Source organism: Oncorhynchus mykiss, chromosome 13, assembly GCF_057628025.1.
Source record: "Oncorhynchus mykiss isolate SJ-2025 chromosome 13, ASM5762802v1, whole genome shotgun sequence".
Lineage (NCBI taxonomy): Eukaryota > Metazoa > Chordata > Actinopteri > Salmoniformes > Salmonidae > Oncorhynchus > Oncorhynchus mykiss.
Genome location: NC_143034.1, coordinates 21,528,106 through 21,551,782, shown reverse-complemented (window position 1 = coordinate 21,551,782; position 23,677 = coordinate 21,528,106). Strand labels below are relative to the sequence as shown.

General features: G+C 46.5%; 1 protein-coding gene across 3 annotated transcripts in view; it reads left to right on the top strand.

The window, feature by feature from the left end:
- The window catches only part of LOC118940354 (phospholipid phosphatase-related protein type 2), a 55,263-nt gene extending 32,220 nt beyond the window's left edge, over positions 1-23,043 (top strand). Inside the window, exons 4-9 of one of the 3 annotated variants that reach the window (XM_090195709.1) lie at positions 13,434-13,554; positions 13,827-14,077; positions 15,096-15,272; positions 18,251-18,394; positions 18,861-18,896; positions 20,644-21,347. In XM_090195709.1, the coding sequence (XP_090051835.1) occupies positions 13,434-13,554; positions 13,827-14,077; positions 15,096-15,272; positions 18,251-18,394; positions 18,861-18,896; positions 20,644-20,673 (759 nt within the window). In that variant the 3' untranslated portion in view covers positions 20,674-21,347. Of the gene's footprint in view, positions 1-13,433; positions 13,555-13,826; positions 14,078-15,095; positions 15,273-18,250; positions 18,395-18,860; positions 18,897-20,643 lie in introns of all 3 variants that reach the window. The other 2 variants (XM_090195710.1, XM_090195708.1) reach the window with 2 other exon arrangements.
- The last annotated feature ends 634 nt before the right edge of the window (positions 23,044-23,677 follow it).

The following is a 23,677-nucleotide window of genomic DNA, read 5'->3' as shown; positions in this document are numbered from 1 at the left end:
ATTAGAGAGAATTATTTATTTGGGCTTATATTTCTTCCATCACATTCCCAGTGGGTCAGAAATTTACATACACTCATTATTAGTATTTGGTAGCATTGCCTTTAAATTGTTTAACTTGGGTCAAACATTTTGGGTAGAATTCCACAAGTTTTCCACAATAAGTTGGGTGAATTTTGGCCATTCCTCCTGACAGAGCTGGTGTAACTGAGTCAGGTTTGTAGGCCTCCTTGCTTGAACACACTTTTTCAGTTCTGCCCACAAATTTTCTATAGGATTGCGGTCAGTCACCTTGACTTTGTTGTCCTTAAGCCATTTTGCCACAACTTTGGAAGTATGCTTGAGGTCATTGGCAATTTGCAAACAAGCTTTCATTTCCTGACTGATGTCTTGAGATACTGCTTCAGTATATCCACTTAATTTTCGTTCTCATGATGCCATCTATATTGTGAAGTGCACCAGTCCCTCCTGCAGTAAAGCACCCCCACAACATGATGCTGCCACCCCCATGCTTCACGGTTGGGATGGTATTCTTCGGCTTGCAAGCCTCCCCCTTTTTTCTCCAAACATAACGACGGTCATTATGGCCAAACAGTTCTATTTTTGTTTCATCAGACCAGAAGACATTTCTCCAAAAAGTACGATCTTTGTCCCCATATGCAGTTGCAAACCGCAGTCTGGCTTTTTTGTGGTGGTTTTGGAGCAGTGGCTTCTTCCTTGCTGAGCAGCCTTTCAGGTTATGCCGATATAGGACCCATTTTACTCTGGATATAGATACTTTTGTACCTGTTTCCTCCAGCATCTTCACAAGGTCCTTTGCTGGAGTTCTGGGATTGATTTGCACTTTTTGCACCAAAGTACGTTCATCTCTAGGAGACAGAACGCGTCTCCTTCCTGAGCGGTATGACGGCTGCGTGGTCCCATGGTGTTTTATACTTGCGTACTATTGTTTGTACAGATGAACGTGGTACCTTCAGATGTTTGTAAATTGCTCCCAAGGATGAACCACACTTGTGCAGGTCTACATTTTTTTTCTGAGGTCTTGGCTGATTTATTTTGATTTTCCAATGATGTCAAGCAAAGAGGCACTGAGTTTGAAGGTAGGCCTTGAAATACATCCACTGGTACACCTCCAATTGACTCAAATTATGTCAATTAGCCTATCAGAAGCTTCTAAAGCCATGACATCATTTTTGGGAATTTTCCAATCTGTTTAAAGGCACAGTCAACTTAGTGTACGTGGCCTCCCGGGTACTGCAGCGCCAGCTGTGCCATCAGAGACTCTGGGTTCGTGCCCAGGCTCTGTCGTAACCGCCCGTGACCGGGAGGTCCATGGGGCGATGCACCTACATCGGTAGGGATGTCCTTGTCTCATCGGGCACCAGCGACTCCTGTGGCGGGCCGGGTTGCCAGGTGCACGGTGTTTCCTCCGACACATTGGTTGTTGGAAAAACAATTGTTGGAAAAATGACTTGTGTCATGCACAAAGTAGATGTCCTTACCGACTTATCAAAACTATAGTTTGTTAACAAAACATTTGTGGAGTGGTTGAAAAACTAGTTTTAATTACTCCAATCTAAGTGAATGTAAACTTCTGACTTCAACTGTTATTTATTACAAACGTTTTTATATAGAATTTGTAAGGCACTAACTATATGCATCGGACCCCATCACACTCACACGCACTCACTCACTCACTCACTCACTCACTCACTCACTCACTCACTCACTCACACACTCACTCACTCACACACACACACACACACACACACACACACACACACACACACACACACACACACACACACACACACACACACACACACACACACACACACACACACACACACACACACACACACACACACACACACACACACACACACACACATGCATGTGTATACCGTGAGATGACGATGTGTAACAAACAATAGGGAAATATCAAATCAAAGTTCATTGTTGTCACTTGCATAGGTTTGCAGATGCTAATAATAACTAGCAATACAAAACAATATGCACAGAATCCCAAAAGGTACAGGTTTGTGTCAAGAACTGCAGCGCTACTGGGTTTTTCACACTCAACAGTTTCCTGTGTGTATCAGGAAGGGTCCACCACCTAAAGGACATCCAGACAACCTGACACAACTGTGGGAAGCATTGGAGTCGACCAGCCTCCCTGTGGAACGCTTTGTTTACATTTAGTTTATTTGAGTTACTTTTGTTGTGTGGGTGTGTGTGTGGGTGTGTGTGTGGGTGTGTGTGTGGGTGTGTGTGTGGGTGTGTGTGTGGGTGTGTGTGTGGGTGTGTGCGTGGGTGTGTGTGTGGGTGTGTGCGTGGGTGTGTGCGTGGGTGTGTGTGTGGGTGTGTGTGTGGGTGTGTGTGTGGGTGTGTGTGTGGGTGTGTGTGTGGGTGTGTGCGTGGGTGTGTGTGTGGGTGTGTGCGTGGGTGTGTGCGTGGGTGTGTGTGTGGGTGTGTGCGTGGGTGTGTGTGTGGGTGTGTGTGTGGGTGTGTGCGTGGGTGTGTGTGTGGGTGTGTGCGTGGGTGTGTGCGTGGGTGTGTGTGTGGGTGTGTGTGTGGGTGTGTGTGTGGGTGTGTGCGTGTGCGTGGGTGTGTGCGTGGGTGTGTGCGTGGGTGTGTGCGTGGGTGTGTGCGTGGGTGTGTGCGTGGGTGTGTGCGTGCGTGGGTGTGTGCGTGGGTGTGTGCGTGGGTGTGTGCGTGGGTGTGTGCTATACCACTGCTTAAGTTAAGTATATCTATAAGGAAAATAAGATGTGTCAAATAAATGACATCCAGCTTTGGATTTGGTTTGCTGACTTGCTAGCTAGGTGGCTACATGTCAAGATCAAGCTTCTAGGTTACAGCAGAGACATTCAATCCCTTCCTGGATCAAGGTCCCTGTTACCTAAATTGTTTGGTGCGTCAAAAAAAACAGATATAATAATAACAATAATTTAGGTTGAAATAGCACCCCTTGTGTGCACTTCTGGTAATACCATATGCTCCGGTATAGTACAGAAACGGTACGACGGTATGAATATCTGCATACCGCCCAATCCTACCACTGCCCATCAACATTATCTTATTAAATAATTATAAAATCTCTATATCACTTATTAACCTCTCCCCTCGTCTCTCCATCATCCATTCTCCTCTTCTATTGTAAACGGCTGTGACTCCTGAACACGCTCCACTGTTGGACATGAGAAAGCTCTTCTGCTCCACTTTCCAACCGTGAGATTTGACAGATCTACCAGCAGTCACAAGCACCAACACACACACACACTCACTCACACACTGATACAGTATACACACACACACAGTTCACACATAGACTCTCTCTCTCACACACACACACACACACACACACACACAAACACATATACACACTTCAAAGGAAAACACAGCAATGTGATCCTCTCTGAAGGAGAAGACAGCCAGTATCAGTCATCGTTGGTCACCCTCATCTATCATCTTCTCTCTCTGTCTCTCTCTCCCTCCCCCCCCCCTCTCTCTCTCTCTTCATCTTTCTCTCTCTCCTCCCTCATTTTTCTTCATCTTCATCTCTCTCTCTCTCTGTTGCTCTCTCTCTCTATCTCTCTCTTTCTCCCTCTCCTTTCCTCCATCCCTTCCTGCTACTCTTGAAAGTCAGCAGGAAGGAGCAGGTCCATCTTTGGTTCATTTGATCTGTTCTAACTAGTGTTTCACATCTGTCTGTCAGTCCTCTCTTCACTTCTCATCTTCTGATCTAAAGCTCCACGTTGGAGTCCAGCAGTGTCTTCGAGTGTCACAGACAGCAGAATACCAGTATTTGTAGGTTCTACTCCTCTGTGAGTGCCAGTTATGTAAACTCATTGTCACCAGTATGTCTAACACAGTCTAAGTCTCTTTAAGAGTGTTTACCTATTGATAATATTGTGGCAGCAGCTGTTCACATGAATCCACAAAGGGCCCGACATTGCAAGCAAACCTCAGTGTGTGTGTGTCTGTGCGTATTCATGCCCATAGGCCTGTGCAGCGGTGTGTTTGTGTGTGTATGCCTGGTACTGTACGTGCGCACACGTACAGTATGTGTGTGTGTGTGTGTGTGTGTGTGTGTGTGTGTGTGTGTGTGTGTGTGTGTGTGTGTGTGTGTGTCTGTGTGTCTGTGTGTGTGTGTGTGTGTGTACTTGTGCATGTTAATAATGTAAAGGCTCCTGGTTAGAGGATGTGCCATAGCTGACTGTTTAAAATGTGTTATTATTGTTTCCCCTCCCTTCATACTGCTGTAGTAGAACACTGGTATCTCACCTGTAAAAAGACACACACTACAGACTAACACTAAACACTAACCATCACCACTAACATTAGGCCTGGAGGCTAACACTGAACCAAACGTGGTGAATGCTCAGTCACTTAACATGTGTTGTGTGTGTTAATATTGAAGTGAGGCCGGTGTGAAGTCCATTACAGTCCATTATAATATGGGTAGCGATGTTGGTTCTGTTAATTAGGGTTGCCATATTGGGTCGATTTCAAGCCTCGACTCATCTAATAGGTTTCCATTGAGTTGTATTGACGTTTGACGGTACACTAGAATCGCGCCTGTGGTGAGATCCTGAGGTTACAGGGTTTGTCCTCCAACTGTGCATCCAGTCCCTGTCGGGAATCAGAATCCATATTTGGATTAAAAGGTTCAAAGTGCAACAGAGTAGGAGCACAAGAGAGCACAATGATATTACACATAACCTCCACTCCACATCCAAACAAATAGACCCCGTGTTCACAAAAGGTTTTACACCATAACTGTTTTACACCATAGCTGTTTTACACCACAGCTGTTTTACACCATAACGGTTTTACACCACAGCTGTTTTACACCATAACGGTTTTACACCACAGCTGTTTTACACCATAACGGTTTTACACCATAGCTGTTTTACACCATAACGGTTTTACACCACAGCTGTTTTACACCATAACGGTTTTACACCACAGCTGTTTTACACCATAACGGTTTTACACCATAGCTGTTTTACACCATAACGGTTTTACACCACAGCTGTTTTACACCATAACGGTTTTACACCATAGCTGTTTTACACCATAACTGTTTTACACCATAGCTGTTTTACACCACAGCTGTTTTACACCATAACGGTTTTACACCACAGCTGTTTTACACCATAACGGTTTTACACCACAGCTGTTTTACACCATAACGGTTTTACACCATAGCTGTTTTACACCATAACTGTTTTACACCATAGCTGTTTTACACCACAGCTGTTTTACACCATAGCTGTTTTACACCATAGCTGTTTTACACCATAGCTGTTTTACACCATAACTGTTTTACACCATAGCTGTTTTACACCATAACTGTTTTACACCACAGCTGTTTTACACCATAACTGTTTTACACCATAGCTGTTTTACACCATAGCTGTTTTACACCATAGCTGTTTTACACCATAACGGTTTTACACCATAACTGTTTTACACCATAGCTGTTTTACACCATAACGGTTTTACACCATAACTGTTTTACACCATAGCTGTTTTACACCATAACGGTTTTACACCATAACTGTTTTACACCATAGCTGTTTTACACCATAACGGTTTTACACCATAACTGTTTTACACCATAGCTGTTTTACACCACAGCTGTTTTACACCATAACTGTTTTACACCATAGCTGTTTTACACCATAGCTGTTTTACACCATAACTGTTTTACACCATAGCTGTTTTACACCATAGCTGTTTTACACCATAGCTGTTTTACACCATAGCTGTTTTACACCACAGCTGTTTTAACCATAGCTGTTTTACACCATAACTGTTTTACACCACAGCTGTTTTACACCACAGCTGTTTTACACCATAACGGTTTTACACCATAACTGTTTTACACCATAACTGTTTTACACCATAACTGTTTTACACCATAACGGTTTTACACCATAGCTGTTTTACACCATAGCTGTTTTACACCATAGCTGTTTTACACCATAGCTGTTTTACACCATAGCTGTTTTACACCACAGCTGTTTTAACCATAGCTGTTTTACACCATAACGGTTTTACACCATAGCTGTTTTACACCATAGCTGTTTTACACCATAACGGTTTTACACCATAGCTGTTTTACACCATAGCTGTTTTACACCACAGCTGTTTTAACCATAGCTGTTTTACACCACAGCTGTTTTACACCATAGCTGTTTTACACCATAGCTGTTTTACACCATAGCTGTTTTACACCACAACGGTTTTACACCATAGCTGTTTTACACCATAGCTGTTTTACACCATAGCTGTTTTACACCACAGCTGTTTTACACCATAGCTGTTTTACACCATAGCTGTTTTACACCATAGCTGTTTTACACCACAGCTGTTTTACACCATAGCTGTTTTACACCATAACGGTTTTACACCATAGCTGTTTTACACCATAGCTGTTTTACACCATAGCTGTTTTACACCACAGCTGTTTTACACCATAGCTGTTTTACACCATAGCTGTTTTACACCATAACTGTTTTACACCATAGCTGTTTTACACCACAGCTGTTTTACACCATAACGGTTTTACACCATAGCTGTTTTACACCATAGCTGTTTTACACCATAACTGTTTTACACCATAGCTGTTTTACACCATAGCTGTTTTACACCATAGCTGTTTTACACCATAGCTGTTTTACACCATAACTGTTTTACACCATAGCTGTTTTACACCATAGCTGTTTTACACTATAGCTGTTTTACACCATAGCTGTTTTACACCATAGCTGTTTTACACCATAGCTGTTTTACACCATAACGGTTTTACACCATAGCTGTTTTACACCATAACTGTTTTACACCATAGCTGTTTTACACCATAGCTGTTTTACACCATAGCTGTTTTACACCATAACTGTTTTACACCATAACTGTTTTACACCACAGCTGTTTTACACCACAGCTGTTTTACACCATAACTGTTTTACACCATAGCTGTTTTACACCATAGCTGTTTTACACCATAACTGTTTTACACCATAGCTGTTTTACACCATAGCTGTTTTACACCATAACTGTTTTACACCATAGCTGTTTTACACCATAACTGTTTTACACCATAGCTGTTTTACACCATAGCTGTTTTACACCATAGCTGTTTTACACCATAGCTGTTTTACACCACAGCTGTTTTACACCATAACTGTTTTACACCATAGCTGTTTTACACCATAGCTGTTTTACACCATAACTGTTTTACACCATAGCTGTTTTACACCACAGCTGTTTTACACCATAACTGTTTTACACCATAGCTGTTTTACACCATAGCTGTTTTACACCATAACTGTTTTACACCATAGCTGTTTTACACCATAACTGTTTTACACCACAGCTGTTTTACACCATAGCTGTTCTCCATTTACCTCTCTGTTTGAGTCCCATAGTTATACTGCTGTCCTCACATCCTCACATCCCTGCTTCACCGCTCACTTCCTCACATCCCTGCTTCATTGCTCACTTCCTCACATCCCTGCTTCCTCACATCCCTGCTTCCCCACTCACTTCCTCACATCCCTGTTTCACCGCTCACTTCCTCACATCCCTGCTTCATTGCTCACTTCCTCACATCCCTGCTTCCTCACATCCCTGCTTCACCGCTCACTTCCTCACATCCCTGCTTCCTCACATCCCTGCTTCACCACTCACTTCCTCACTTCCCTGCTTCCTCACATCCCTGCTTCACCACTCACTTCCTCACATCCCTGCTTCCACACTCACTTCCTCACATCCCTGCTTCCCCACTCACTTCCTCACATCCCTGCTTCTCCACTCACTTCCTCACATCCCTGCTTCTCCACTCACTTCCTCACATCCCTGCTTCCCCACTCACTTCCTCACATCCCTGCGTCCCCACTCACTTCCTCACATCCCTGCTTCCTCACATCCCTGCTTCTCCACTCACTTCCTCACATCCCTGATTCCCCACTCACTTCCTCACATCCCTGCTTCCTCACATCCCTGCTTCCCCACTCACTTCCTCACATCCCTGCTTCCTCACATCCCTGCTTCTCCACTCACTTCCTCACATCCCTGCTTCACCACTCACTTCCTCACATCCCTGCTTCCCCACTCACTTCCTCACATCCCTGCTTCCCCGCTCACTTCCTCACATCCCTGCTTCCCCGCTCACTTCCTCACATCCCTGCTTCACCACTCACTTCCTCACATCCCTGCTTCACCACTCACTTCCTCACATCCCTGCTTCCTCACATCCCTGCTTCCCCACTCACTTCCTAACATCCCTGCTTCCCCACTCACTTCCTCACATCCCTGCTTCCTCACATCCCTGCTTCTCCACTCACTTCCTCACATCCCTGCTTCACCACTCACTTCCTCACATCCCTGCTTCCCCACTCACTTCCTCACATCCCTGCTTCCCCGCTCACTTCCTCACATCCCTGCTTCCCCGCTCACTTCCTCACATCCCTGCTTCACCACTCACTTCCTCACATCCCTGCTTCACCACTCACTTCCTCACATCCCTGCTTCTCCACTCACTTCCTCACATCCCTGCTTCTCCACTCACTTCCTCACATCCCTGCTTCCCCACTCACTTCCTCACATCCCTGCTTCCCCACTCACTTCCTCACATCCCTGCTTCCTCACATCCCTGCTTCTCCACTCACTTCCTCACATCCCTGATTCCCCACTCACTTCCTCACATCCCTGCTTCCTCACATCCCTGCTTCCCCACTCACTTCCTCACATCCCTGCTTCCCTACTCACTTCCTCACATCCCTGCTTCCTCACATCCCTGCTTCTCCACTCACTTCCTCACATCCCTGCTTCACCACTCACTTCCTCACATCCCTGCTTCCCCACTCACTTCCTCACATCCCTGCTTCCCCGCTCACTTCCTCACATCCCTGCTTCCCCGCTCACTTCCTCACATCCCTGCTTCACCACTCACTTCCTCACATCCCTGCTTCACCACTCACATCCCTGCTTCTCCACTCACTTCCTCACATCCCTGCTTCTCCACTCACTTCCTCACTTCCACACACACACACACACACACACACACACACACACACACACACACACACACACACACACACACACTCTCTCTATTATGGTGGTCATAGTGGGAGTTAGCCCAGTGGATCACACAACCCCTGTTTCAACCTCTTCTCTTTAGATCCTCAGTAGCACACACACACACAACCACTCATCTGATCACACACACACACACACACACACACACACACACACACACACACACACACACACACAGAGAGAGAGAGAGACCTCCCCTTTGACACAGATTCACACATACTCACACACAAGCCCTTTATCTCCCTAACCCCTGTTAGATCCTCCAAACAGCTCTGATCAGAATACTGCTGAGCCCCTCCAATGATCACAAGACCCTTTGACAGAGAGAGACCGAGGATGTAGGGTACATGATCATGCAATATGCATGGTGCGGTAGGAGCGTGGGATGCTAAAACGCTACATAGCTAAATCTCACCGCATACTGAACACTATTAGAAAAAAAGGTGCAATCTAGACCCTAAAATGATTCCTCGGCTGTCCCCATAGGAGAACCCTTTGAATAACCTTTTTTGGTTCCAGGTAGAACTATTTTGGGTTCCATGTAGAACCGTCTGTGTAACATGGAAGAGTATGTGTTTAGATCAGTATGTAATAAGATTTAATTGAACTACAGCATCCATCCAGGAGTTGTGGTTCTGGTCAGGTTGTTTACTGGTTATAAAAGGATGTTTTTTTACACCCTTTTTGTTGTTGCAAACAGTAAAAAATGTCTATGTGGTTGTAATCTGGTTAGCTAATGACGTCTTCTCAGCCAGAAAAACAGTTTACAACCACGTCACATGGTAAATCTTGTCCGCTGTGTTAAGCAGCAGTATCAATGTATATAGAACTATCAATAGAACTAGATACAGTGGGGTAAAATGTATTTATTGTATTTATATGTATTTAGTCAGCCACCAATTGTGCAACGACCATTGCCAACAAAGGGTATATAACATACAGTAGTTATATTTCTATACAAGAGTTATATCTCTATGCAGTAGTTATATCTCTATACAGGAGTTATATCTCTATACAGGAGTTATATCTCTATGCAGTAGTTATATCTCTATGCAGTAGTTATATCTCTATACAGGAGTTATATCTCTATGCAGTAGTTATATCTCTATACAGGAGTTATATCTCTATGCAGTAGTTATATCTCTATAAAGTAGTTATAGTGTATCTCTCTGCAGTAGTTATATCTCTAACAGTATTTATATCTCTATACAGTAGTTATAGTGTATCTCTATGCAGTAGTTATATCTCTAACAGTAGTTATGTCTTTCACATAACTGCGTCATCTACATCTTTGTCTATGAGAGAAAAATATACCACTACCCACTCTCCCCACTATGCCAGTACCCACCTCTCCCCACTATGCCAGTACCCACTCTCCCCACTATGCCAGTACCCACCTCTCCCCACTATGCCAGTACCCACCTCTCCCCACTATGCCAGTACCCACCTCTCCCCACTATGCCAGTACCCACCTCTACCCACTATACCAGTACCCACCTCTTCCCACTATGCCAGTACCCACCTCTCCCCACTATGCCAGTACCCACCTCTACCCACTATACCAGTACCCACCTCTCCCCACTATACCAATACCCACCTCTCCCCACTATGCCAGTACCCACCTCTCCCCACTATACCAGTACCCACCTCTACCCACAATACCAATACCCACCTCTCCCCTCTATGCCAGTACCCACTTCTCCCCACTATACCAGTACCCACCTCTCCCCACTACACCAGTACCCTCTTCTCCCCACTATACCAGTACCCACTGCTACCCACGAAACCAATACCCACCTCTCCCCACTATGTCATTACCCACCTCTCCCCACTATACCAGACCAGTACCCACCTCTTCCCACTATACCAGTACCCACTATACCAGTACCCACCTCTCTCCACTATACCAGTACCCACCTACTCTTCACACTAAACCATTACCCACCTCCTCTCCACACTAAACCAGTACACACCTCCTCTCCACACTAAACCAGTACCCACCTCCTCTCCACACTAAACCAGTACCCACCTCCTCTCCACACTAAACCAGTACCCACCTCCTCTTCACACTAAACCAGTACCCACCTCCTCTCCACACTAAACCAGTACCCACCTCCTCTCCACACTAAACCAGTACCCACCTCCTCTCCACACTAAACCAGTACCCACCTCCTCTCCACACTAAACCAGTCCCCACCTCCTCTCCACACTAAACCATTACCCACCTCCTCTCCACACTAAACCAGTACCCACCTCCTCTCCACACTAAACCAGTACACACCTCCTCTCCACACTAAACCAGTACCCACCTCCTCTCCACACTAAACCAGTACCCACCTCCTCTCCACACTAAACCAGTACCCACCTCCTCTCCACACTAAACCAGTACCCACCTCCTCTCCACACTAAACCAGTCCCCACCTCCTCTCCACACTAAACCAGTACCCACCTCCTCTCCACACTAAACCAGTACCCACCTCCTCTCCACACTAAACCAGTACCCACCTCCTCTCCACACTAAACCAGTACCCACCTCCTCTCCACACTAAACCAGAACCCTTCCTCTCTCCACACTAAACCATTACCCACCTCCTCTCCACACTAAACCAGTACCCACCTCCTCTCCACACTAAACCAGAACCCTTCCTCTCTCCACACTAAACTAGTACCCTCCTCCTCTCTACACTAAACCAGTACTCACCTCCTCTCCACACTAAACCAGTACCCACCTCCTCTCCACACTAAACCAGTACCCACCTCCTCTCCACACTAAACCATTACCCACCTCCTCTCCACACTAAACCAGTACCCACCTCCTCTCCACACTAAACCAGAAACCTTCCTCTCTCCACACTAAACTAGTACCCACCTCCTCTCCACACTAAACCAGTACTCACCTCCTCTCCACACTAAACCAGTACCCACCTCCTCTCCACACTAAACCAGTACCCACCTCCTCTCCACACTAAACCAGTACCCACCTCCTCTCCACACTAAACCAGTACCCACCTCCTCTCCACACTAAACCAGTACCCACCTCCTCTCTACACTAAACCAGTACCCACCTCCTCTCCACACTAAACCAGTACCCACCTCCTCTCCACACTAAACCAGTACCCACCTCCTCTCCACACTAAACCAGTCCCCACCTCCTCTCCACACTAAACCATTACCCACCTCCTCTCCACACTAAACCAGTACCCACCTCCTCTCCACACTAAACCAGTACACACCTCCTCTCCACACTAAACCAGTACCCACCTCCTCTCCACACTAAACCAGTACCCACCTCCTCTCCACACTAAACCAGTACCCACCTCCTCTCCACACTAAACCAGTACCCACCTCCTCTCCACACTAAACCAGTCCCCACCTCCTCTCCACACTAAACCAGTACCCACCTCCTCTCCACACTAAATCAGTACCCACCTCCTCTCCACACTAAACCAGTACCCACCTCCTCTCCACACTAAACCAGTACCCACCTCCTCTCCACACTAAACCAGTCCCCACCCCCTCTCCACACTAAACCATTACCCACCTCCTCTCCACACTAAACCAGTACCCACCTCCTCTCCACACTAAACCAGTACCCACCTCCTCTCCACACTAAACCAGTACCCACCTCCTCTCCACACTAAACCAGTACCCACCTCCTCTCCACACTAAACCAGGCCCCACCTCCTCTACACACTAAACCAGTACCCACCTCCTCTCCACACTAAACCAGTACCCACCTCCTCTACACACTAAACCAGTACCCACCTCCTCTCCACACTAAACCAGTACCCACCTCCTCTCCACACTAAACCAGTACCCACCTCCTCTCCACACTAAACAAGTACCCACCTCCTCTCCACACTAAACCAGTACCCACCTCCTCTCCACACTAAACCAGTACCCACCTCCTCTCCACACTAAACCAGTCCCCACCTCCTCTCCACACTAAACCAGTACCCACCTCCTCTCTACACTAAACCAGGGTCCTGCCCTGCTGTTTCCTCCACTGAACATTGATTATTCAGCAACCATAAAAATGTAATGTACAGTCGGCGGGTTTCTTCCCCAGAGGAAAGTAACTGAATGGAATACTTCCAGTTGTTGTACTGTTAATACTGTATGACCACATAGGTTACTGTGGCTGTCTGAAACTAGCCATAAATAATGCCATATACAAGAACTGAGTATACTTTGAACAAATACAGGATACCGTTCTTTTGTAGTGGGTTTGGATTTGCTCGTAGCTCTTTCAGTGTTTTACACTAACCTCTCTGCCTTTCTCTCTGTCTGTCTGTCCATCCGTCCGTCTGTTCGTCTGTCTGTAGATTCTGATTGGAGAGGTGACAACGTTCTTTGTGAAAGCGGAGGGGGCTCAGGAGAAGACCATTGTGACGGCTGACTGCTGTTACTTCAACCCCCTCCTCCGCAGGATAGTACGCTTTCTGGGTGAGCCTCGGCTATAGGTCCCACTGTACATTAGACCATATTAAACCTGGTGTATATTGGTCCTAATATATTGTGCAATATATTGGGCATGCTGCCTCACTACTGTCATTCAGCATTGAATGAAGGGTTTTTATCTCTCTCTGCCCTCTCGTCTGTCTCTCTGTTTCTCCCTTCTCCTCTCCCTCTCTTCCTATCCCTCTCTCTCTCCTCCCCCATCCTCTCCCCTCACCCTCCACCTCCTCCACCCCCGTTCTCCTCCTCCGCCCCCTCAGGCGTCTACTCCTTTGGCCTCTTCGCCACCACCATCTTCGCCAACGCAGGCCAGGTGGTGACAGGAAACCAGACCCCTCACTTCCTGTCTGCTTGCCGCCCCAACTACACAGTCTTGGGCTGCCAGTCCCCCATGCAGTACATCACAGAGCGCCGCGCCTGCACTGGGAACCCCTACCTGGTTGCGTCTGCACGCAAGTCCTTCCCCTCCAAGGACGCGGCCCTCAGCATCTACTCTGCTGTCTACACAGTGGTAGGAACTAGGGGGAAGTTAGAGGGGAAGGAATAAAGTGTGACACCGGGAAGAATAGAGATATGTTTTCTGATATCAGTGTTTTGAAGTGTGAATGTATGTTTCTGTACATTTCTATGTGCTTAGTGGAGGAAGAGGGTATATCTAGAATTTATATCTCTGTGTGTGCTTCTGTGGAGGTACTGTATATTTAGACTTTATAACTCTGTGTGTGCTTCTGTGGCGGTGATGTATATCTAGACTCTATAGCTCTGTCTGCTTCTGTGGAGGCACTGTATATTTAGACTTTATATCTCTGTGTGTGCTTCTGTGGAGGTACGGTATATCTAGACTTCATAGCTCTCTGTGTGCTTCTGTGGAGGTACTGTATATCTAGAATGTATAGCTCTGTGTGTGCTTCTGTGGAGGTACTGTGTAAGAGTGCGTGCTGGTGGCAGGGAAGTCAGGCGCAGGAGATCGAACTTGGTATAAAACGGAGCAGTTTAAAAAGTGCTCAAAAACCAAAATATACAAAATAATACAAGTGGGTACAAAACCCGTCGCACACCAGAACATATCCTGCACATAGTTTACAAACAAACAATCACCGACAAGGACAATGAGGGGGAACAGAGGGTTAAATACACACATGTAATGAATGGGATTGGAACCAGGTGTGATACAAGACAAGACATAACCAAAGGAAAATGAAAAGAGGATCAGCGATGGCTAGAAGGTCAGTCAGCGACTTCGACCGCCGAACACCGCCCGAACAAGGAGAGGGACCAACTTCGGCGGAAGTCGTGATATCCTGTATATGTAGACTTTTATAGCTCTGTGTGTGCTTCTGTGGCGGTACTGTATATCTAGAATGTATAGCTCTGCTTGCATCTTAACCTCCACCTCTGTGTGTGCTTCTGTGGAGGTACTGTATATCTAGAACGTATAGCTCTGCTTGCATCTTAACCTCCACCCCTGTGTGTGTGTGTCTGCAGAATAACTTTTAAATGAACTATTCCTTTCTGTGTGTGTGTTTCAGATGTACGTGACGCTGGTGTTCCGTACAAAGGGCACCCGGCTGACCAAGCCCACCCTGTGTCTGACCCTCCTGTCCCTGGCTGTGCTGGTGGGGGTGGTGAGGGTCACGGAGTACAGGAACCATTGGGGTGACGTCTTGGCTGGATACCTGACCGGAGGGGCCATCGCTGCCTTCCTGGTGAGAAGACTCGGGAGTAGGGGGTGGGGAGGTGGGGGTAGGGTGGCGAACGTCCTGGTTGGATACCTGACTGGGGGGGCCATCGCTATCTTCCTTGTCTGGGGACTGGGGGAGTAGAGGTGGGGATGAGGGCTATATGGGGTAGTGATGAGGGCTAGATGGGGGTAGGGGTAGTGGTGGGTGTAGGGGTGAGGGCTAGTTGTAGGGGGGGTTGATGGGGAGATGAGGGCTAGATGGGGTTAGATGTGGGTAGGGGTAGTGATGAGGGCTAGATGGGGAGATGGGAGTAGTGATGAGGGCTAGATGGGGAGATGGGGTTAGGTGTAGTGGTGGGTGTAGGGGTGGGGATGAGGGCTAGATGTGGAGATGGGGGTAGGGGCTAGATGGGGAGATGAGGGCAGTGGTGGGAGTAGAGGTGGGGATTTTTATTTTTATTTAATTTTACCTTTATTTAACTAGGCTAGATGGGGGTAGGGGTAGTGGTGAGAGTAGAGGTGGGGTTGAGGGCTAGATGGGGGTAGGAGTAGTGGTGGGAGTAGAGGTGGGGATGAGGGCTAGATGGGGGTATTGGTGGGAGTAGAGGTGGGGATGAGGGCTAGATGGGGGTAGGGGTAGTGGTGGGAGTAGTGGTGGGGATGAGGGCTAGATGGGGGTAGGGGTAGTGGTGGGAGTAGAGGTGGGGATGAGGGCTAGATGGGGGTAGGGGTAGTGGTGGGAGTAGTGGTGGGGATGAGGGCTAGATGGGGGTAGGGGTAGTGGTGGGAGTAGTGGTGGGGATGAGGGCTAGATGGGGGTAGGGGTAGTGGTGGGAGTAGTGGTGTGGATGAGGGCTAGATGGGGGTAGGGGTAGTGGTGGGAGTAGTGGTGGGGATGAGGGCTAGATGGGGGTAGGGGTAGTGGTGGGAGTAGTGGTGGGGATGAGGGCTAGATGGGGGTAGGGGTAGTGGTGGGAGTAGAGGTAGGGATGAGGGCTAAGATGGGGGTAGGGGTAGTGGTGGGAGTAGTGGTGGGGATGAGGGCTAGATGGGGGTAGGGGTTGTGGTGGGAGTAGTGGTGGGGATGAGGGCTAGATGGGGGTAGGGGTAGTGGTGGGAGTAGTGGTGGGGATGAGGGCTAGATGGGGGTAGGGGTAGTGGTGGGAGTAGTGGTGGGGATGAGGGCTAGATGGGGGTAGGGGTAGTGGTGGGAGTAGTGGTGTGGATGAGGGCTAGATGGGGGTAGGGGTAGTGGTGGGAGTAGTGGTGGGGATGAGGGCTAGATGGGGGTAGGGGTAGTGGTGGGAGTAGTGGTGGGGATGAGGGCTAGATGGGGGTAGGGGTAGTGGTGAGAGTAGAGGTGGGGTTGAGGGCTAGATGGGGGTAGGAGTAGTGGTGGGAGTAGAGGTGGGGATGAGGGCTAGATGGGGGTATTGGTGGGAGTAGAGGTGGGGATGAGGGCTAGATGGGGGTAGGGGTAGTGGTGGGAGTAGTGGTGGGGATGAGGGCTAGATGGGGGTAGGGGTAGTGGTGGGAGTAGTGGTGGGGATGAGGGCTAGATGGGGGTAGGGGTAGTGGTGGGAGTAGTGGTGGGGATGAGGGCTAGATGGGGGTAGGGGTAGTGGTGGGAGTAGTGGTGGGGATGAGGGCTAGATGGGGGTAGGGGTAGTGGTGGGAGTAGAGGTAGGGATGAGGGCTAAGATGGGGGTAGGGGTAGTGGTGGGAGTAGTGGTGGGGATGAGGGCTAGATGGGGGTAGGGGTTGTGGTGGGAGTAGTGGTGGGGATGAGGGCTAGATGGGGGTAGGGGTAGTGGCGGGAGTAGTGGTGGGGATGAGGGCTAGATGGAGGTAGGGGTAGTGGTGGGAATAGAGGTAGGGATGAGGGCTAGATGGGGGTAGGGGTAGTGGTGGGAGTAGTGGTGGGGGTGAGGGCTAGATGGGGGTAGGGGTAGTGGTGGGAGTAGTGGTTGGGATGAGGGCTAGATGGGGGTAGGGGTAGTGGTGGGAGTAGTGGTGGGGATGAGGGCTAGATGGGGGTAGGGGTAGTGGTGGGAGTAGTGGTGGGGATGAGGGCTAGATGGGGGTAGGGGTAGTGGTGGGAGTAGTGGTGGGGATGAGGGCTAGATGGGGGTAGGGGTAGTGGTGGGAGTAGAGGTAGGGATGAGGGCTAAGATGGGGGTAGGGGTAGTGGTGGGAGTAGTGGTGGGGATGAGGGGTAGATGGGGGTAGGGGTTGTGGTGGGAGTAGTGGTGGGGATGAGGGCTAGATGGGGGTAGGGGTAGTGGTGGGAATAGAGGTAGGGATGAGGGCTAGATGGGGGTAGGGGTAGTGGTGGGAGTAGTGGTGGGGGTGAGGGCTAGATGGGGGTAGGGGTAGTGGTGGGAGTAGTGGTGGGGATGAGGGCTAGATGGAGGTAGGGGTAGTGGTGGGAGTAGAGGTAGGGATGAGGGCTAGATGGGGGTAGGGGTAGTGGCGGGAGTAGTGGTGGGGATGAGGGCTAGATGGAGGTAGGGGTAGTGGTGGGAATAGAGGTAGGGATGAGGGCTAGATGGGGGTAGGGGTAGTGGTGGGAGTAGTGGTGGGGGTGAGGGCTAGATGGGGGTAGGGGTAGTGGTGGGAGTAGTGGTGGGGATGAGGGCTAGATGGAGGTAGGGGTAGTGGTGGGAGTAGAGGTAGGGATGAGGGCTAGATGGGGGTAGGGGTAGTGGTGGGAGTAGTGGTGGGGATGAGGGCTAGATGGGGGTAGGGGTGGGGATGGGGACATTACCCATTCAGTTTCAAGTTAGAGCTGCAATGTTTCAATTTACATCACTTTAAATAACTTGTCTTCAGCAGCACATTTTTACAGTCTCTCTCTCTCTCTCTCTTTCTCTCTCTCTCTCTCTCTTTCCTTCTCTCCCTACCCCTTCTCTCCCTACCCCTTCTCTCTCCATCTATCGCTCTCATTCTCTCTCTGTGTCTCTCTTTCCATCCATCCTTTCAATCTCCACCTCTCTCTACCAGGTGACATGTGTGATCAACAATTTCCAGCAGACGGCATCAGCCCTGCCCCCGCTGCCCCCCCAGCGCCCTCAGCCCCCCCACGGCATGCTACTGTCCACCCTACCTCGCGTGGAGAGTCCACTTGAAAAGTTAAGTTGCCCTCAGGTAAGGGCTGGGGGGTCACAGGGGATAGTGTTCTCATAAAATGAGCCATCCTCACATCTCTTGTAAATATGAATGTGAATTCAATTAATTCATTTGTTCATATTCATTCTTACAAGAAGGGTATTTTTTATGGATCTCTTTAGTAGAGGTCGACCAATTAATCGGAATGGCCGATTAATTAGGGCAGATATCAAGTTTTCATAACAATTGGAAATCGGTATTTTTGGGCGCCTATTTTGCCGATAATTTTTTTTATATATATTTTTTTATACCTTTATTTAACTAGGCAAGTCAGTTAAGAACACATTCTTATTTTCAATGACGGCCTAGGAACGGTGGGTTAACTGCCTTGTTCAGGGGCAGAACAACAGATTTTAACCTTGTCAGCTCGGGAGATCCAATCTTGCAACCTTACAGTTAACTAGTCCAACGCTCTAACCACCTGCCTCCCATTGCACTCCACAAGGAGCCTGCCTGTTACGCGAATGCAGTAGAAGCCAAGGTAAGTTGCTAGCTAGCATTAAACGTATCTTATAAAAAACAATCAATCAATCATAATCACTAGTTAACTACACATGGTTGATGATATTACTAGTTTATCTAGCCTGTCCTGCATTGCATATAATCGATGCAATGCTCGGGGATGATTTAACAAAAGCGCATTTGCGAAAAAAGCACAATCGTTGGGACGACTGTACCTAACCATAAACACCAATGCCTTTCTTAAAATCAATACACAGAAGTATATATTTTTAAACCTGCATATTTAGCTAAAAGAAATCCAGGTTAGCAGGCAATATTAACCAGGTGAAATTGTGTCATTTCTCTGGTGTTCATTGCATGCAGAGTCAGGGTATATGCAACAGTTTGGGCAGCCTGGCTCATTGCGAACTAATTTGCCAGAATTTTACGTAATTATGACATAACAGTGAAGGTTGTGCAATGTAACAAGAATATTTAGACTTAGGGATGCCACCCGTTAGATAAAATACCAAACGGTTCCGTATTTCACTGAAATAATAAACGTTTTGTTTTCTAAATTATAGTTTCCGGATTCGACCATATTAATGACCAAAGGCTCGTATTTCTGTGTGTTATTATGTTATAATTAAGTCTATGATTTGATAGAACAGTCTGACTGAGCGATGGTAGGCAGCAACAGGCTCGTAAGCATTCATTCAAACAGCACTTTGTGCGTTTTGCCAGCAGCCCTTCCCAAGCACAGCGCTGTTTATGACTTCAAGCCTATCGGCCTAATGGCTGGTGTAACCGATGTGAAATGGCTAGCTAGTTAGCTGGGTGTGCGCTAATAGCGTTTCAAACGTCACTTGCTCTGAGACTTAGAGTAGTTGTTCCGCTTGCTCTGCATGGGTAATGCTGCTTCGAGTGTGGCTGTTGTCGATGTGTTTCTGGTTCGAGCCCAGGTAGGGGCGAGGAGAGGGACGGAAGCTATACTGTTACACTGGCAATACTATAGTGCCTATAAGAACATCCAATAGCCAAAGGTATATGAAATACAAATGGTATAGAGAGATAGTCCTATAAATACTATATTAACTACAACCTAAAACCTCTTACCTTGGAAGTTTCATGTTAAAAGGAACCACCAACTTTCATATGTTCTCATGTTCTGAGCAAGGAACTTAAACGTTAGCTTTTTTACATGGCACATATTGCACTTTTATTTCTCCAACACTTTTTTTTTGTTTTTGCATTATTTAAACCAAATTGAACATGTTTCATTATTTATTTGAGGCTAAATACATTTTTATTGATGTATTATATTAAGTTAAAATAAGTGTTCATTCAGTATTGTTGTAATTGTCATTATTACAAATAAAGAAAATAAAAAAATCGTCAGACTAATCGGTATCGGCTTTTTGGTCCTCCAATAATCGGTATCGGCGCTGAAAAATCATAATCGGTCGACCTCTACTCTTTAGTTTATTGGTTTGGTTGCTACATGTGTTCTCTTGCCTGGTTAACCCTCATATCCCTTATGATTAACCTGGATAAATCTAATTTAAATAGATTATACTGTTCAGTAATATTATCCTCCCCTTTTCCAGCTTTATGAAACCCGATCTGTCTAAACCTTGTCCCCTCCCAACACAGACCTCTACCTCTTTAAATCTTCCAATCCCATTTGTATTATTCCCCTCAGTTACCCTGTACTTCTAATTATTTAACACATTCCTATCCTTCTTGCCTCCTAACCTTGTTCTCTCCTTCTCTCTCCCCTCCCCCAGGTTCCAAGACCGTACACTGAGATCACATGACCATCAGCCATACCTGTGTCCCGTCCCTCCCGATGTGCTCCTTCCCTCGCGGCGCTTCATCTCCAGCGAAGTCTAGACCTGCCATCCATCTCTGAGCACCACGCCCCCTGCCCCGCCCACCCTGAGGGGCGGCCCCCTCTCCGACGCTCATTCTCCACCCAGGTCTAGAACATGGAACCTAGAACCTAAATCACCCAGATCCAACCTCAAAACAACCTTACCTGGGAGGGACTACCTGGACTTGTCCAATAAGAAAGGCTTGTTTTCGTTTTCCGTTGCAAAACATTTTGCTACGGTGTGCAGTAATGAATACGACCCTGAAGTAGGTAGAAGTTTACCCTAACCATTAATACATGGTCAAATATCTTGTCATCCTTGTATGGTTAGGGTTGGGGGTAAGGGGAATCTGATCCTAGATCTGTGGTTAGCCTCCATCACCAAGGAGACGACCCAGGCCACGGCCATGGTAACCGGCTAAGTCCTCTGCGGGCTAAACGGATTTGATTGGATATGGCGTCCTTTCCCTCTGTCTGCCTCGACCTTGTTCATCAAATGTTGTTTTTTTGCCTTCTACTCTTTAGATTTTTTCCCAAGATGACCCAGTGGTGTACAAATACAAACTCACCAAAGCCAAGACTACTAAGAGCTGTGGAAGCAATTACAGTACCTTTCCCTTCGCCACAGTTCTATTGTTTTGTCTCCACTTCTCCTTTTGGGTCTCCTCTTTTTCTTCTTCTTCTACTCTACTTTAATGTACAGACAGAGAAGTCTTCTTCTACTCTACTTTCATGTACAGACAGAGAAGTCTTCTTCTACTCTACTTTCATGTACAGACAGAGAACACTAAACAGTGGTTGAACGACACAGAAAGAGGGGCACGGTGCATAAAAATAAACAAAACACAATGGAAAGATGAGATCAATATACAGTACCGGTCAAAAGTTTGTTTATTTGTACTATTTTCTACATTGTAGAATAATAGTGAAGACATCAAAACTATAAAATAACACATATGGAATCATGTAGCAACCAAAAAAGTTAATATTTTATATTTGAGATTCTTCAAAGTAGCCACCATTTACGTTGATGACAGCTTTGCACACTCTTGGCATTCTCTCAATCAGCTTCACCTGGAATGCTTTTCCAACAGTCTTGAAGGAGTTCCCACATACGCTGAACACTTGTTGGCTGCTTTTTCCTTCACTCTGCGGTCCAACTCATCCCAAACCATCTCAATTGGGCTGAGGCCAGGTGAGTGTGGAGGCCAGGTCATCTGATTTAGCCCTACACCACTCTCCTTCTTGGTCAAATAGGCCTTACACAGCCTGGAGGTGTGTTGGGTCATTGTGCTGTTGAAAATCAGCAATGGCGTATCGCTGCAGAATGCTGTGGTAGCCATGCTGGTTAAGTGTGCCTTGAATTGTAAGTAAATGACTGACAGTGTCACCAGCAAAGCAGTGTCACCCCACACCATCACACCATCTCTTCCATGCTTCACAGTGGGAACCACACATGCAGAGATCAAAAATCTCAAATTTGGACTCATCAGACCAAAGGACAAATTGGTCTAATGTCCATTGCTCATATTTCTTGGCCCAAGCAAGTCTCTTCTTCTTATTGGTGTCCTTTAGTAATGGTTTCTTTGCAGCAATTCGACCATGAAGCACTGATACACTCAGTCTCCTCTGAACAGTTGATGTTGAGATGTGTCTGTTACTTGAACTCTGTGAAGCATATATTTGGGCTACAATTTCTGAGGCTGGTAACTCTAATGAACTTATTCTCTGCAGCAGAGGTAACTCTTGTTCTTCCTTTCCTGTGGCGGTCCTCATGAGAGCAAGTTTCATCACAGCGCTTGGTGGTTTTTGCGACTCCACTTGAAGAAACTTTCAAAGTTCTCGAAATGTTCCATATTGACTGACCTTCATGTCTTAAAGTAATGATGGACTGTCATTTCTCTTTGCTTATTTGAGCTGTTCTTGCTATAATATGGACTTGGTCTTTTACCAAATAGGGCTATCTTCTGTATGCCACCCCTCACTTGTCACAACACAACTGATTCGCCTCAAACGCATTAAAAAGGAAAGAAATTCCACAAATTAACTTTTAACAAGGCACACCTGTTAATTGAAATGCATTCCAGGTGACTACCTCATGAAGCTGGTTGAGAGAATGTCAAGAGTGTGCAAGGCTGTCATCAAGTCAAAGGGTGGCTACTTTGAATAATCTCAAATATAAAATATATTTTAATTTGTTTAAAACTTTTCTGGTTACTACATGATTCCATATTTGTTATTCCATAGTTTTGATGTCTTCACTATTATTCTACAATGTAGAAAATAGTAAAAATAAAGAAAAACCCTTGAATGAGTATGTGTGTCCAAACTTTTGACTGGTACTGTAAGTCCTCAGTGACTGAACGATGGAATCAAAGGAGCTGTTTGTAAAACTCAGGAAAAATAACCAGGACAAAGGAATAAGAACAGTTAAGAAGATATTTTAAATATTTGTATGTGATGAATGAAGATGCACTTTTGCAAATGATGGTGATGGCGCAGTTTAACTACCAGAGGCTTATATGCTTATATATGATTAAGTATATGTTGTGTATTTTGTGTTTTGAGAGATATTTAGTTTAGTTAAATACTAGTCTCTCCTCTGCTGTAGCTTCACACTATAGTAATGTGATGTTGTTTTCCCTCACCTGACAAGGAGTAACATTCAACTGGATATACTGTAACAACATGTGATTACATGACTGTTATTATACAGGTGGATACAAATGTTACAAAACATACATTAATAGCTCAAACAACCCTCAAGACGTCACGAGGCAACAGCCCAGTTACTAACACCCAATAACTTTCCTACATTCTGGAATATACATTTGATATATTTCTTTAAATATACATTCATTATCACTACTGAAGTGGACTGGCTACCTGTCATTCATTATCACTACTGAAGTGAACTGGCTACCTGTCATTCATTATCACTGTTGAAG